Raw genomic sequence first — 15,890 nt, 5'->3', positions numbered from 1 at the left:
AAAGTTTCTCATCCAAGAAGTTCTCAAAATGCGTGGGCATGAGAGCTATTTTAAACACTATTTTATTTCCTTGTTTAACTGTTCTACAAGAAACATTTAAATTCCTTAAATTTGTTTTGCAGATATGCTGTAGATTACCCTGGACTAACTGGAAATTCATTCTAAACAGGAGTCTAATTCAACATGAAACGGGATGAAAGCCTTTAACTAATGTCTAGACTGTAGGGCCTAAAATCATAACCTAGGGCTAATACTGTAGGGCCTAAAACCATAACCCAGGGCTAATACTGTAGGGCCTAAAACCATAACCTAGGACTAATACTGTAGGGCCAAAAACCATAACCTAGGACTAATACTGTAGGGCCTAAAACCATAACCCAGGGCTAATACTGTAGGGCCTAAAACCATAACCTAGGACTAATAGTGTAGGGCCTAAAAGCATAACCTAGGGCTAATACTATAGGGCCTAAAACCATAACCCAGGGCTAATACTGTAGGGCCTAAAATCATAACCTAGGGCTAATACTGTAGGGCCTAAAACCATAACCCAGGGCTAATACTGTAGGGCCTAAAACCATAACCTAGGGCTAATACTGTAGGGCCTAAAACCATAATCTAGGGCTAATACTGTAGGGCCTAAAACCATAACCCAGGGCTAATACTGTAGGGCCTAAAACCATAACCTAGGGCTAATACTGTAGGGCCTAAAACCATAATCTAGGGCTAATACTGTAGGGCCTAAAACCATAACCCAGGGCTAATACTGTAGGGCCTAAAACCATAATCTAGGGCTAATACTGTAGGGCCTAAAATCATAACCTAGGGCTAATACTGTAGGGCCTAAAAACCATAGGGCCTAAAACCATAACCCAGGGCTAATACTGTAGGGCCTAAAACCATAACCTAGGGCTAATACTGTAGGGCCTAAAACCATAATCTAGGGCTAATACTGTAGGGCCTAAAACCAGAATCTATGGCTAATACTGTAGGGCCTAAAACCAGAATCTAGGGCTAATACTGTAGGGCCTAAAACCATAACCTAGGGCTAATACTGTAGGGCCTAAAACCATAACCTAGAGATAATACTGTAGGGCCTAAAACCATAACCTAGGGCTAATACTGTAGGGCCTAAAACCATAACCTAGGGCTAATACTGTAGGCCTAAAACCATAACCTAGGGCTAATACTGTAGGCCTAAAACCATAACCTAGGGCTAATACTGTAGGGCCTAAAACCATAACCTAGGGCTAATACTGTGGGCTTAAAACCATAACCCAGGGCTAATACTGTAGGGCCTAAAATCATAACCTAGGGCTAATACTGTAGGGCCTAAAACCATAACCCAGGGCTAATACTGTAGGGCCTAAAACCATAACCTAGGACTAATACTGTAGGGCCAAAAACCATAACCTAGGACTAATACTGTAGGGTCTAAAACCATAACCCAGGGCTAATACTGTAGGGCCTAAAACCATAACCTAGGACTAATAGTGTAGGGCCTAAAAGCATAACCTAGGGCTAATACTGTAGGGCCTAAAACCATAACCCAGGGCTAATACTGTAGGGCCTAAAATCATAACCTAGGGCTAATACTGTAGGGCCTAAAACCATAACCCAGGGCTAATACTGTAGGGCCTAAAACCATAACCTAGGGCTAATACTGTAGGGCCTAAAACCATAATCTAGGGCTAATACTGTAGGGCCTAAAACCATAACCCAGGGCTAATACTGTAGGGCCTAAAACCATAATCTAGGGCTAATACTGTAGGGCCTAAAATCATAACCTAGGGCTAATACTGTAGGGCCTAAAACCATAACCCAGGGCTAATACTGTAGGGCCTAAAACCATAACCTAGGGCTAATACTGTAGGGCCTAAAACCAGAATCTAGGGCTAATACTGTAGGGCCTAAAACCAGAATCTATGGCTAATACTGTAGGGCCTAAAACCAGAATCTAGGGCTAATACTGTAGGGCCTAAAACCATAACCTAGGGCTAATACTGTAGGGCCTAAAACCATAACCTAGAGCTAATACTGTAGGGCCTAAAACCATAACCTAGGGCTAATACTGTAGGGCCTAAAACCATAACCTAGGGCTAATACTGTAGGCCTAAAACCATAACCTAGGGCTAATACTGTAGGCCTAAAACCATAACCTAGGGCTAATACTGTAGGGCCTAAAACCATAACCTAGGGCTAATACTGTGGGCTTAAAACCATAACCCAGGGCTAATACTGTAGGGCCTAAAATCATAACCTAGGGCTAATACTGTAGGGCCTAAAACCATAACCCAGGGCTAATACTGTAGGGCCTAAAACCATAACCTAGGGCTAATAATGTAGGGCCTAAAACCATAACCTAGGGCTAATACTGTAGGGCCTAAAACCATAACCTTAAGAACCATAAACCATAATACTGTAGGGCTGACATGGGGATTGAACACAAAACTATGAGGACAAAACAGAGTTCAATGCAGCTCTTTACTAAGCTTAGTATCTCCACTACACGAGGATCGAAAAAGCCCCAGTAAACAATTCTATATGAGAAGAAGACTCTTATCATAGTGGTAGCTATAAGTCTTTATAAGCCTTTGTGTCTCCTCTAGTTTGAGCCTGTGCTGTATGTTCTCCCAGAGTGTTAGCCGTGTCAGACTGAGAGGAGCCCTGCAGTCTCTCTTGTGGTTTCCCCAGCCTGCAACAAGTGCCTGTGTGTAATTATGTCCCTTTTGAAGCAGCAGCGCAGCACCTGGACCAGAAGAACGCTCTATGTAAATTCAGGACCGCCAGCTAAGCCTTTCATTATCCGGCTTGTTTTCATCTCTCTGCTTAGAACTCTATCCTCTCCGTTTAAATGGCATGTTTAATGAATAAGAGTGATATTAAAACCAAAAAATATCAAAACGGGTTTTAACTTTGTGAAATGTGTATTTAGAAGATTACAGAAGAATGCAAAGATGGAGCTGGCATGTAGTACGTCAGACAGCAAAACACCTACAAGACAGTGTGGAAAGGATCTCTGAAATGATTACCATTGAGTACTACAATACTTTAAGATACAATCTCCCTTGAAGAATGTCTACGTTCTTTTAAAAGAGACACTTCCCACTCGGCACACACTGGCTGAATCAATGTTGTTTCCACGTCGTTTCAATTCAATTACGTTGAAACAACGTGGAATAAACGTTGAATTGACGTCTGTGCACAGTGGGTTCTCTAGCTCACAAAAAATGAACATATTATTGATCTTTGCAATATGGACCAGGTCAACACCCTAAAGATTGATGCTTCCTTCTGGAGCAAAACATGTATTCATTTGTTTTTGTTAAGCAGCATTAAATGTCCTTCCACACAAACAGAGAGTATCTGTCATGATTATTGCAGGACATTGAATTGCATGTCAGAAATCCATATGTAGAAATGTAGCAGTGTGTGATGTAGCTGGTTATTATTACGAGTCATCCAGAGGTGATTCGTCCCAAATGGCATCCTACTCCCTATATAGTGCACTACTTTTAACCGGATCCAAAAGTAGTGCACTATATAGGGAATTGGGCTATGCTTCAGAGAGAGATTAGGCTGCAGCTGATTAGGAGCAGAGCATTACAGTAGCTCCTGTGTTGGACTGATACATGTTTAATGTGAGTGGAGAGCTGTGTGGAGTGGAGCGGTGCGGTGGCCAGGACTAGGAGATAGAGGAGGAGGGTTGAAGCCCCTGGCTCCCTCTCCCTGGTACAGATACACCACCGCCACAGCCTCTGTTCCCAAACACACCTTTCATCATTGGCAATGGGTACATCTTCTTCACGCTCATAAATATTTCCTGCAGGCAGCTCAAGTCTGGCCCGTCTCTCTCTCTCTCTCACTTGATTCACCTGCCCCGTCTCCCCTCTCTCTCTGTCGTTTCTCCTGCCCGTCTCTCTCTCTCTCAGTCGCTTCTCCTGCCCGTCTCTCTCTCTCTCAGTCGCTTCTCCTGCCCGTCTCTCTCTCTCTCAGTCGTTTCTCCTGCCAGTCTCTCTCTCTCTCAGTCGCTTCTCCTGCCCGTCTCTCTCTCTCTCAGTCGTTTCTCCTGCCCGTCTCTCTCTCTCTCAGTCGCTTCTCCTGCTCGTCTCTCTCTCTCTCAGTCGTTTCTCCTGCCCGTCTCTCTCTCTCTCAGTCGTTTTCCTGCCCGTCTCTCTCTCTCTCAGTCGCTTCTCCTGCCCGTCTCTCGCTCTCTCTCAGTCGCTTCTCCTGCCCTCTCTCTCTCTCTCTCTCTCTCTCTGTCCTCTCTCAGTCGCTTCTCCTGCCCGTCTCTCTCTCTCTCTCTGTCCTCTCTCAGTCGCTTCTCCTGCCCGTCTCTCTCTCTCTCAGTCGCTTCTCCTGCCCGTCTCTCTCTCTCTGTTCTCAGTCGTTTCTCCTGCCCGTCTCTCTCTCTCTCTCAGTCGTTTCTCCTGCCCGTCTCTCTCTCTCTCTGTCCTCTCTCAGTCGTTTCTCCTGCCCGCCTCTCTCTCTCTGTCTCTCTTCTCAGTCGCTTCTCCTGCCCGTCTCTCTCTCTCTCTCTGTCCTCTCTCAGTCGCTTCTCCTATCCTCTCTCTCTCTCTCTCTCTCTGTCGCTTCTCCTGCCCGTCTCTCTCTCTCTCTCAGTCGCTTCTCCTGCCCATCTCTCTCTCTCTCTGTTCTCAGTCGTTTCTCCTGCCCGTCTCTCTCTCTCTCTCTCTCTCTCTGTCCTCTCTCAGTCGTTTCTCCTGCCCGCCTCTCTCTCTCTCTGTCTCTCTTCTCAGTCGCTTCTCCTGCCCGTCTCTCTCTCTCTCTCTCTCTGTCGCTTCTCCTGCCCGTCTCTCTCTCTCACTCTCTCTCTCTGTCCTCTCTCAGTCGCTTCTCCTGCCCGTCTCTCTCTCTCTCTGTCCTCTCTCAGTCGCTTCTCCTGCCCGTCTCTCTCTCTCTCTCTGTCCTCTCTCAGTCGCTACTCCTGCCCGTCTTCTCTCTCTCTCTGTCGCTTCTCCTGCCCATCTCTCTCTCTCTCTCTGTCCTCTCTCAGTCGCTTCTCCTGCCCGTCTCTCTCTCTCTCTCAGTCGCTTCTCCTGCCCGTCTCTCTCTCTCTCTCAGTCGCTTCTCCTGCCCGTCTCTCTCTCTCTCTCTGTCCTCTCTCAGTCGCTTCTCCTGCCCGCCTCTCTCTCTCTCTCTCTCTCAGTCGCTTCTCCTGCCCGTCTCTCTCTCTCTCTCTCAGTCGCTTCTCCTGCCTCCTCTCTCTCTCTCTCTCAGTCGCTTCTCCTGCCCGCCTCTCTCTCTGTCCTCTCAGTCGCTTCTCCTGCCCGTCTCTCTCTCTCTCTCTGTCGCTTCTCCTCTCTGTCCTCTCTCTCAGTCGCTTCTCCTGCCCGTCTCTCTCTCTCAGTCGCTTCTCCTGCCCGCCTCTCTCTCTCTCTGTCCTCAGTCGCTTCTCCTGCCCGTCTCTCTCTCTCTCTCAGTCGCTTCTCCTGCCCGTCTCTCTCTCTCTCTCAGTCGCTTCTCCTGCCCGTCTCTCTCTCTCTCTCAGTCGCTTCTCCTGCCCGTCTCTCTAACTCTCAGTCGCTTCTCCTGCCCGTCTCTCTCTCGCTCTCTCTCTCTCTCTCCTCTCTCAGTCGCTTCTCCTGCCCGTCTCTCTCTCTCGCTTCTCCTGCCCGTCCTCTCTCAGTCGCTTCTCCTGCCCGTCTCTCTCTCTCCTCTCAGTCGCTTCTCCTGCCCGTCTCTCTCTCTCTCTCAGTCGCTTCTCCTGCCCGTCTCTCTCTCTCAGTCGCTCTCCTGCCCGTCTCTCTCTCAGTCGCTTCTCCTCCTGCCCTCTCTCTCTCTCTCAGTCGCTTCTCCTGCCCGTCTCTCTCTCTCTCAGTCGCTCTCCTGCCTGTCTCTCTCAGTCGCCCATTTCTCCTGCCCGCCTCTCTCTCTCTCTCTTCTCAGTCGCTTCTCCTGCCCGTCTCTCTCTCTGTCCTCTCTGTCTCTCTCTCTCTCAGTCTCCTGCCCGCTCTCTCTCTCTCTCTCTCTCTCTGTCGCTTCTCCTGCCCGTCTCTCTCTCTCTCTGTCGCTTCTCCTGCCCGTCTCTTTCTCTCTCTCTGTCGTTTCTCCTGCCCACCTCTCTCTCTCTCTCTCTGTCCTCAGTCGCTTCTCCTGCCCGTCTCTCTCTCTCTCTCTGTCGCTTCTCCTGCCCTCTCTCTCTCTCTCTGTCCTCAGTCTCTCCTGCCCGTCTCTCTCTCTCTCAGTCGCTTCTCCTCTCTCTGTCCCAGTCTTCTCCTCTCTCTCTCTCAGTCGCTTCTCCTGCCCGTCTCTCTCTCTCTCTCTCTCTGTCGCTTCTCCTGCCGTCTCTCTCTCTCTGTCGCTTCTCCTGCCCGTCTCTCTCTCTCTCTGTCGTTTCTCCTGCCCGCCTCTCTCTCTCTCTCTGTTCTCAGTCGCTTCTCCTGCCCGTCTCTCTCTCTCTCTCTCTCTCTGTCCTCAGTCATTTATCCTGCCCGTCTCTCTCTCTCTCCGTCCTCTCTCACTTGATTCACCTGCCCAGTCTCTCTCTCTCTCGCCTTCTCCTCCCAGTCCCCTATCTCTCTCTGCCTTGCCCTCTCTTCCCAGTCACCTTCTCCCTTTCCTTCTCTGGCATTCAGGCTCCCCTCTCTCTCACGCCCAGACTTTCCCTCCATCTTCCTCTCCCTCCTGAAATTTGCTGATGCTGCTACACTCGCTGCAATGTTACGGTATGTGGGTTGCTGCCCTTAACAAGAGAACAAGCAACTCTCTTCTTGACATCTCATTCTCACAGTTTGTTTGGGCTTTCAGAATCAGCTGTGGTCATGAAAATCTGACACGCAAACACAGCTAGAATTTCAGTTAAGTGCATTTAAAGTGGTGTAAGCATTTCACATATCAATTCAATTTGAAATGTTTTAACCATGTTTTAACCATGCAGGGAAATGCTGCATAAATAACATATGTACTGGGTCGGACCCCCTTTGCCTCCAGAAGAGCCTGAATTCTTTGGGGCATGAATTCTACAAGTTGGAAACATTCCACAGGGATGTTGGCCCATGCTGACGTGATGTCATCACGCAGTTGCAGCAGATTGGACAGCGGTTTTCCACCGCCACCAGCCTGTACCGTTGACACCAGGCAGGATGGGGCCATGGACTCATGCTGCCTACGATAAACCCTGACTCTGCCATCAGCATGACGCAACAGGAATCAGGATTTGTCAGCCAAGGCATTGTTTTTCCACTCCACAATTGTCTAGTGCTGGTGATGGCGTGCCTGCCCACTGGAGCCGTTTCTTGTTGTTTTTAGCTGATAGGAGGGGAACTGGTGTGGTCGTAGTAGCCCATCTGGGACAAGAATCAACGAGTTGCGTGTTCCGAGATGCCGTTCTGCACACCACTGTTATACCGAGCCATTATTTGTCTGTTTGTAGCCTGCCTGTTACTGTAGCTTGCATGATTCTTGCCATTCTCATTCGACCTCTCTCATCAACAAACTGTTGTCGCCCACAGGACAGCCGCTGACTGGATGTTTTTTGTTTGTCGCACCATTCTGAGGAAACCTTAGACACTGTCATGCGTGAAAAGCCCAGGAGTCCGTTTCTGAGATACTAGACCTGGCGTGCCTGGCACCGACCATCATACCACACTCAGTCGCTTAGGTCACTCGTTTTGCCCATTCTAATGTTCAATCAAACAGTAACTGAATGCCTTGATGCCTGTCCGCCTGCTTTATATAGCAAGCCACGGCCACGTGACTCACTGTCTGTAGGAGCGATCCATTTTGGTGAATGGGGTGGTGTGTCTAATAGACTGTATATAGGCTATGCTATCTAGTCTAATTGCCATATGTTCTTGTTTACAAAGACATGAAGCCGCTGAATCATGCATGCTTGACAGAGCCAGGATCCATCCAATCAAAACTTAGCTAGAATTCCCATCCTACTCGGAAAGTTTGACTTCAATCTGTGTTTAGCTGGGGAGGTTCTCCCTAGAGAAGTAGGCAAGTGTCAGTCAGCACTCATCATCGCTCAATAGAAAGAAATAAGAAAAGCACCCAGTTGGCAGCGTCTTAATGACCGACGTGGTGTGAGTGTGTGTGTGCTTCCCTTCCTCAGTCATATCCCCCTCCCGGCCCTCAGAGAAGAGCACCCAGAGTTATTATTAGTCAAGGTGGCTGGTGGAGAGAGACAGACTGACTGACTGACTGACTGACTGACTGACTCTCAACACCACTTAACTTTCCTGATAGTATTATTCTCATTACAGCTCAGAGTCTGTATTGAACAAATCCTTTAATTAATCAACAAAAGTCCCCTGTGCCTGCAGTTCCTACAGGACTCATACAGACCTCTCTCTAGAACTATCCCAGACAGTCACTCATACAGAACTCTCTCCAGAACTATCCCATACAGACCTCTCTCTAGAACTATCCCATACAGACCTCTCTCTAGAACTATCCCGTACAGACACTCATACAGAACTCTCTCCAGAACAATCCCATACAGACAGATCTCTCTCCAAAAACTATCCCAGACAGTCACTCAGACAGAACTCTCTCCAGAACTATCCCAGACAGTCACTCAGACAGAACTCTCTCCAGAACTATCCCACAGTCACTCAGACAGAACTCTCTCCAGAACTATCCCACAGTCACTCAGACAGAACTCTCTCCAGAACTATCCCACAGTCACTCAGACAGAACTATCCCACACAGTCACTCAGACAGAACTCTCTCCAGAACTATCCCACAGTCACTCAGGCAGAACTCTCCAGAACTATCCCAGACAGTCAACGTTGTCAACATTGTAAGAAGCATGTACATTAACTTTCCCTCTGATGCTGTGAGGTCCCTTGATGTGAAACAGTCCTCAAAACTACTGACCCAACAACTCAACAGATATAACATTCTAGAGGTATATAAAAACATCTGACATCATTTCTAGGAAATATGCTAACAACAGAAAAGATGGACAGGATCCATTACACCATTATTATTAATATATTTTAAATAGAAGACTGGAGATTATGGATCAGAATTCACAAATTTGGTGTAAACTGTCTGGACAAAACCTCTTTTTAGGCAAATCCTTTCAATGAAATGACAGTAGATGGCATCAGACTTAAATTGACCTACGTACAAATAAAGTTTCTGAAGTACATTAGGTACAACTAAATTATATTCCCCCCCACCCCACCCAACTCACAAATCTTTTGAATAATCTTGCTCCATATTGGTATATACGCTGGCCAGCCTAAAACTTTTGCTAATTAGTTTATAATGAACACGTAATATCAACTCTCCCTTCTGGGAGAAGAGACATCGTCTTTTGAAACAAACTCAGTTTTGTAATTAAGAAGAACAGATGCACCAGCTGAGGAACAACGGTCCTCTGGCCAGACTGACTATCTGGCTGACTGACACACTACTGCACTACACACAGCCTACATACAGAGTGTGTATCCACCGGTCGTTAATTGCCGGCGAGGTCATGACAAGGACCCATCCATCCGGGGGTTGTTTTGATGCAGGTACATGACAGGGGCTGACGACTGGGTCTGCTGCATGCCCTTGACTTGCAGTTGGCAAACAATGCCTGTAGGGCCTTGCAGGAGGATCATTACCGCGGAACTCCCCCACCCCCCTCCCTCCCTCCCTCCTGCTGAGGCAGGTGCAGCAGTCTTACCCCTTCCCGAAGGCACCTCATTAACACCGTGTAGGCGGCAGCAGGAACAACCCACAGCTCTCCTGGGTTCTCTTTCTTCTCCTCCTGCGGGGAGAGAGGGAAGGGAAGGTAAGAAAAGGGGAGGGGCTGTGAGTGGAGACAGAGAAGACCTCTGTAGCGGCTCGTTGGGGGAATAATTAGGGCAAAACAAAGCAGCAGCAGCTAGCGTAATTAGGCTAAATAAATAAGCCCCAGCAAATGATCTAGCTAGCTACCAAATTTGGAACTTGGAAATGCCTTTGGTAACGGTGAGGGAATGTGTGTTATTATGTAGTAAACTGGGGATATGTGAATTAATTGGCTCCAAAACATATTGACAGTAAATAATGAGGAGTGATGTAGTGAACCAAAAGCATATGGAAACACTGTTTACACACAGAATCATCTTCATGCACCTATTACACTACATGTGAAGTTGTTTTGAGTTAGCTTGCATTTACACTATTCTCCTCCTGTCATCTCCACTGCTGCTCACATTGTCCCACCTTGTCATCACTACATCCGTGTTAATGAGGCCTTTGATCATACACTGTGCTGCATGCAGATGTACCATCTTCATTTGATCCCTTCCTGCACGGCAGGAAATGCAGACTTGTAGTATATTTGAGTTTTAAAAAAGTTTCAAAAAGTTTGTCATTTCCACTTTGAAATTTCAGACTTGATTTGCCCTAACGAAAAATGCATCAACCCCTACAGAACTGTTGCTGCTGCAGGATCCTTTTCCTGCTGTAGGTAACGGTCTCAAATTAAGATCCTACATCTGCAGTGTTCAGAGAGCCCATTAACCACATGGATGGCTTTTACCTAAGCTCTGCTTTTATGCCGTCTATTCATTTTTCTGTGTTTTAAAAAATATTATTATTATATTATTATTAATATTATTTTGTTACGTAATACAGTATACCTACAGTACATCAATCCTCAGACATATTGTTTCCCCATGTTGTCCATGTAGTATTAATAATATGAAAGGGCCTATAAATGTTGCTCCAATCTCAGAATACTCCAAATTCTTTAGAGGCTTCTCCATTATTCTGTGGAGGCGGTGTACAAATTCCTAAGATTCTCAGTTAGCATAAATTAGGAGAAAGAGAATTGTCGCGTGTACCAATATGGTGTGGATCCATAACATGAAATTACTCTTCACGGGTAGTTTTATTAAACTAGAACTAACGCTACCTGAATTCAGCCTTGAAAGCACATTTCCATACAGTAAAAGACTTTTGTGGAGAAAAAACAAAATAGCCAATAGAGAATAAATGGCACTTTAAAACCCTTTACTTCTATTGGTTATTGAGCTAATAAAGTCAATGGCCATTGTGTGTGTGCTGCACTGAGTGACCCTGACAAACTGGAGAGCTCAGAGAGGAACAGGAACCCCCCTGAAAATAAAGATACTATCCCACCACCAGGAACCTTCATGTGTGTCTACATGGCTTTCAGATGCAGCGGGAGTCAAGACAACTTACAGTCAAAACAGAGTGAAAGTTAAACAGCTTTTTGCATAGCTTTTCAATGGAATAATAAACTAGTGGCAAGACATTATGAAAAGCTATGAAAAGCAATACTGTGTGTTTTAGAGCGATTTGTCATTTAGTGTTTTCAAACCCTTGCACAAACTGTAGTGAGCATTCATCAAACACAAAAACCAAATACAGACAGACAAACATCTTTAAGTGCTGATATTACTGAGTGCTTAAATACAGTAGTTATTTAAGCAGGTATCTTTGTGGTAGATTATCAACAGTATCAGAATATCATCATAAAGGCCTAAGCCAACAGACATATAAGTCATTAGCTGTAAAGCACTTTGTGACAACTGCTCATTTAAAAAGGGCTTTATAAAATACATTTGATTGATTGATTGAATAGAAGTTAGTATGTCTAATTCATTGTAATGGCAATTTCATTAAGACAGTAGAAGGCATAGGGTTGAAAGGGCACTGCTTTGGAGTATATCGTCACCTGTGTGGCGATGAGGTAGAGCAGCTCCCCCAGTGGCGGCAGCAGGCACTGCTTCAGTTTGCTGTTCCTGAAGTTCTCTCTGATCAGCTCCGTGAACATGACAACAGCCTGGAGGCGCAGGGAATGCACTAGCATCACTCACTCACTCACAGTTGTGACAGTACTCCTGCCCTTCACGACGCTTTATATTGAATAATGTACCCTACCAACACTGGATACGCAACCATGTCCAGACAGAGTAGAATACTGTGCTATGCCAGAACTGATGTTTTCCCCATTCCATCCTGTTATTCTTCTACTTTAGCACTAAGGTCTACATTGTCAAAACTGAGGTCTTTAGACATGACAGATTTAAAGCTCATTACTCCATGAATGTGTCAGCAGGGTAGCCTAGTGGTTAGAGCGTTGGACTAGAAACCGGAAGGTTGCAAGTTCAAACCCCCGAGCTGACAAGGTACAAATCTGTCATTCTGCCCCTGAACAGGCAGTTAACCCACTGTTCCTAGGCCGTCATTGAAAATAAGAATTTGTTCTTAACTGACTTGCCTAGTTACATTAAGGTAAATAAAACGAAGCCAACATTATAACACTATAAAGGATACAGAGCTACATTATAACACTATAAAGGGTACAGAGCTACATTATAACACTATAAAGGGTACAGAGCTACATTATAACACTATAAAGGATACAGAGCTACATTATAACACTATAAAGGGTACAGAGCTACATTATAACACTATAAAGGGTACAGAGCTACATTATAACACTATAAAGGGTACAGAGCTACATTATAACACTATAAAGGGTATAGAGCTACATTATAACACTATAAAGGGTATAGAGCTACATTATAACACTATAAAGGGTACAGAGCTACATTATAACACTATAAAGGGTATAGAGCTACATTATAACACTATAAAGGATACAGAGCTACATTATAACACTATAAAGGATACAGAGCTACATTATAACACTATAAAGGATACAGAGCTACATTATAACACTATAAAGGGTACAGAGCTACATTATAACACTATAAAGTGTACAGAGCTACATTATAACACTATAAAGGGTACAGAGCTACATTATAACACTATAAAGGGTATATAGCTACATTATAACACTATAAAGGGTACAGAGATACATTATAACACTATAAAGGGTATATAGCTACATTATAGCACTATAAAGGGTATATAGCTACATTATAACACTATAAAGGGTACAGAGCTACATTATAACACTATAAAGGGTACAGAGCTACATTATAACACTATAAAGGGTATAGAGCTACATTATAACACTATAAAGGGTATAGAGCTACATTATAGCACTATAAAGGGTATAAAGCTACATTATAACACTATAAAGGGTATATAGCTACATTATAACACTATAAAGGGTACAGAGCTACATTATAACACTATAAAGGGTATAGAGCTACATTATAACACTATAAAGGGTATAGAGCTACATTATAACACTATAAAGGGTACAGAGCTACATTATAACACTATAAAGAGTACAGAGCTACATTATAACACTATAAAGGGTACAGAGCTACATTATAACACTATAAAGGGTACAGAGCTACATTATAACACTATAAAGGGTATAGAGCTACATTATAACACTATAAAGGGTATAGAGCTACATTATAGCACTATAAAGGGTATAAAGCTACATTATAACACTATAAAGGGTATATAGCTACATTATAACACTATAAAGGGTACAGAGCTACATTATAACACTATAAAGGGTACAGAGCTACATTATAACACTATAAAGGGTATAGAGCTACATTATAACACTATAAAGGGTATAGAGCTACATTATAGCACTATAAAGGGTATAAAGCTACATTATAACACTATAAAGGGTATAGAGCTACATTATAACACTATAAAGGGTATAGAGCTACATTATAACACTATAAAGGGTACAGAGCTTCACCTTTATTTAACTAGGCAAGTCAGTAAAGAACAAATTCTTATTTTCAATGACGGCCTAGGAACAGTGGGTTAACTGCCTTGTTCAGGGGCAGAACGACAGATTTTTATCTTGTCAGCTCGGGGATTCGATCTTGCAACCTTCCGATTACTAGTCCAACACTAGGCTACCTGCCGCCCCAAATTATTGGAAGGATCCACATAATAACCACCTCCCTAAAACATACACCCCCCCCACCACACACACACACACACACACATAAATTCACATATAAGCAAACACACACCCTAACTGGCTAATTCGTGGAATTAGCATTTTCCTAGTCTCGTCCTCTTTAGAAGTGGGGAGGATGTGACGGACTTACTGCGGCAGCGCTCTCAGCAGGGTGCTATGCAAATAGGCAGCACACTCAGTGCGAGGCGGCCTGGCGCTGGCCGGTAAAGAACAGAAATGGTGACTTTGCAGGAAACAGATGTTTGGCTCACGTTTGATGCCAGAGAGAAACGAAGCTTTGGCAGGAGAGATGTCCTGCAACTGACTGACGATTCACTGTTCAAGAAAACAAACAGGCTAAGTTGGAGCCACAACACACGGCTACTTCCTCCAAACGCATCATTATCGCTCCTGTACAATCCGCTACTACCCCCTCCTCCCCTCCTCCATCCCCCCAACCCATAAGGCAGAGCTTTAGACTACTGAGGCTACAGACAGTTTAAGGCCATGCAACATTAAGCATCCCTGCGAGGCTTGGGGAGGGAGAGACAGAGAGACCAACCGAGGTTTTGTTACTCATCATCACTATCATCACGTCTCAGCTGTGGTTCAGAACAACACGAGACTGGAGTCTTCCTGGAGACATCTCAGCAGGCATGAAGACAAATTATCACACCAAGGGCAATGGGCCAAAGTGACATGAAAATACTACATTTCTCACGATTAAACTAACAAAGCAGTAGCTTTGTGATTTGTCCGATTTTAACATTTGATTTAAACATCACATTAATGCAACTGATCAATTGAATCAATCAAATATCCCTGGTATGTGATTTAGCTGAATGAATGTATTGTGACATTTAGTGGTTTGAGCCTGATCATTCACTCATTACAAACAGGGTGGCAGGATGGCAGGCAGGACAGGCAGACAGATATGTCCTGATGTCCTATTGATGGAAGGAGCAAGCTAATAACAAACAAAGGATGACCTGCTATGCTGTTATGTGGTCAATCAATATCCCACGGCTGTCCAGAAGAAGACAGGTGTTTGATCTAGGGCTGACGCCTGCGACACACATGACCGCAGGCGTTTCATGAGTCTATGGTCCCATAGATCACCAATGGCCTCTGCCTATAGTTATCAGAAGGACATGAGACATATTGCTTTGGCCAGCGAGCAATAATTGACTCAAGCCATTTTGGATGTGTTTTTGATGATGAATACATGGACACCAAATCATTCAAATGTTTTTGGAGTAATGGATAAACAACCTAAATTAAAATTGAACAAACCTAAAATTCCCTAAAATAACAATCTTTACACAATCATAGTTTGGCAAAAGACACAAGAAACCAAACTGAATAGAATCAACAGCAGTGTTCATTGGCCCCAGCACTCTGTTCCTTTTCCAGTAGTGAGGAGTGAGAACGAGCCTCCAAGCCCTGTCTGAGGAAATGGAACAGGCTAATTCTCCCACAATGAGAGGAGGGAGGCAGTCTGTTCTGCTCATTCTGCAGGGACGGCCGGCACGACACACTAGGCCAGTTTCTAAGGGACACTGGGTGGAAACAGCAGACAGTGTGTGCAGCACTATTGACGCGATGCCATGAGAGAGAGAAAATGTCTGAATTGGGGCTTGGTGGTTTGTGGCACAGAAAAGTACTGCCTCTGCCAGGGAAGATAACACTTAATTAGAATGATGTTGAAGTATCCATAGAGACAGGCAGAGGAAAGAGGATAATACTGAACTAATTCCTCTCTTCCTGTCCTAACTAAGCCAACAGTATGCCTGAAAAATAGCAGCTGCAGTCATTGCCGCTCACTGTTTTAAAGGACTGTGAGAAATGGAGGTTTGTAATGATAGTGTAGGGCCAACTTGACGTCTGATTCTGTTATGTAGCCTATAGAGCGTGCCGAGGCATCAAATTCAACGCTGACAATAAACATTGAACTTTGCGGCATTGTAACTTGTGATTCTCACTGTGAGAACTCCTTTCAAAAAACAATCGGCGCAACACGAGCCCGGACCAAGAGAGAGAGAACTCGTCTCACAGTGGAAACTTTAAC

General features: G+C 44.8%; 1 protein-coding gene across 1 annotated transcript in view; it reads right to left on the bottom strand.

The window, feature by feature from the left end:
- Positions 1 to 15,890, bottom strand: part of ulk4 (unc-51 like kinase 4) — a 48,263-nt gene that overhangs the window by 11,198 nt on the left and 21,175 nt on the right. The window contains exons 18-19 of the mRNA XM_065027172.1: positions 11,651 to 11,758; positions 9,647 to 9,730 (exon numbers count right to left, since the gene is read on the bottom strand). Of these exons, the coding sequence (XP_064883244.1) occupies positions 9,647 to 9,730; positions 11,651 to 11,758 (192 nt within the window). The remainder of the gene's footprint in view (positions 1 to 9,646; positions 9,731 to 11,650; positions 11,759 to 15,890) is intronic.

This window comes from Oncorhynchus nerka, linkage group LG14 (assembly GCF_034236695.1).
Source record: "Oncorhynchus nerka isolate Pitt River linkage group LG14, Oner_Uvic_2.0, whole genome shotgun sequence".
Taxonomy (NCBI): Eukaryota; Metazoa; Chordata; class Actinopteri; order Salmoniformes; family Salmonidae; genus Oncorhynchus; species Oncorhynchus nerka.
The sequence above is the reverse complement of the archived record's forward strand: the minus strand, read 5'-3'. Positions and strand labels throughout refer to the sequence as shown.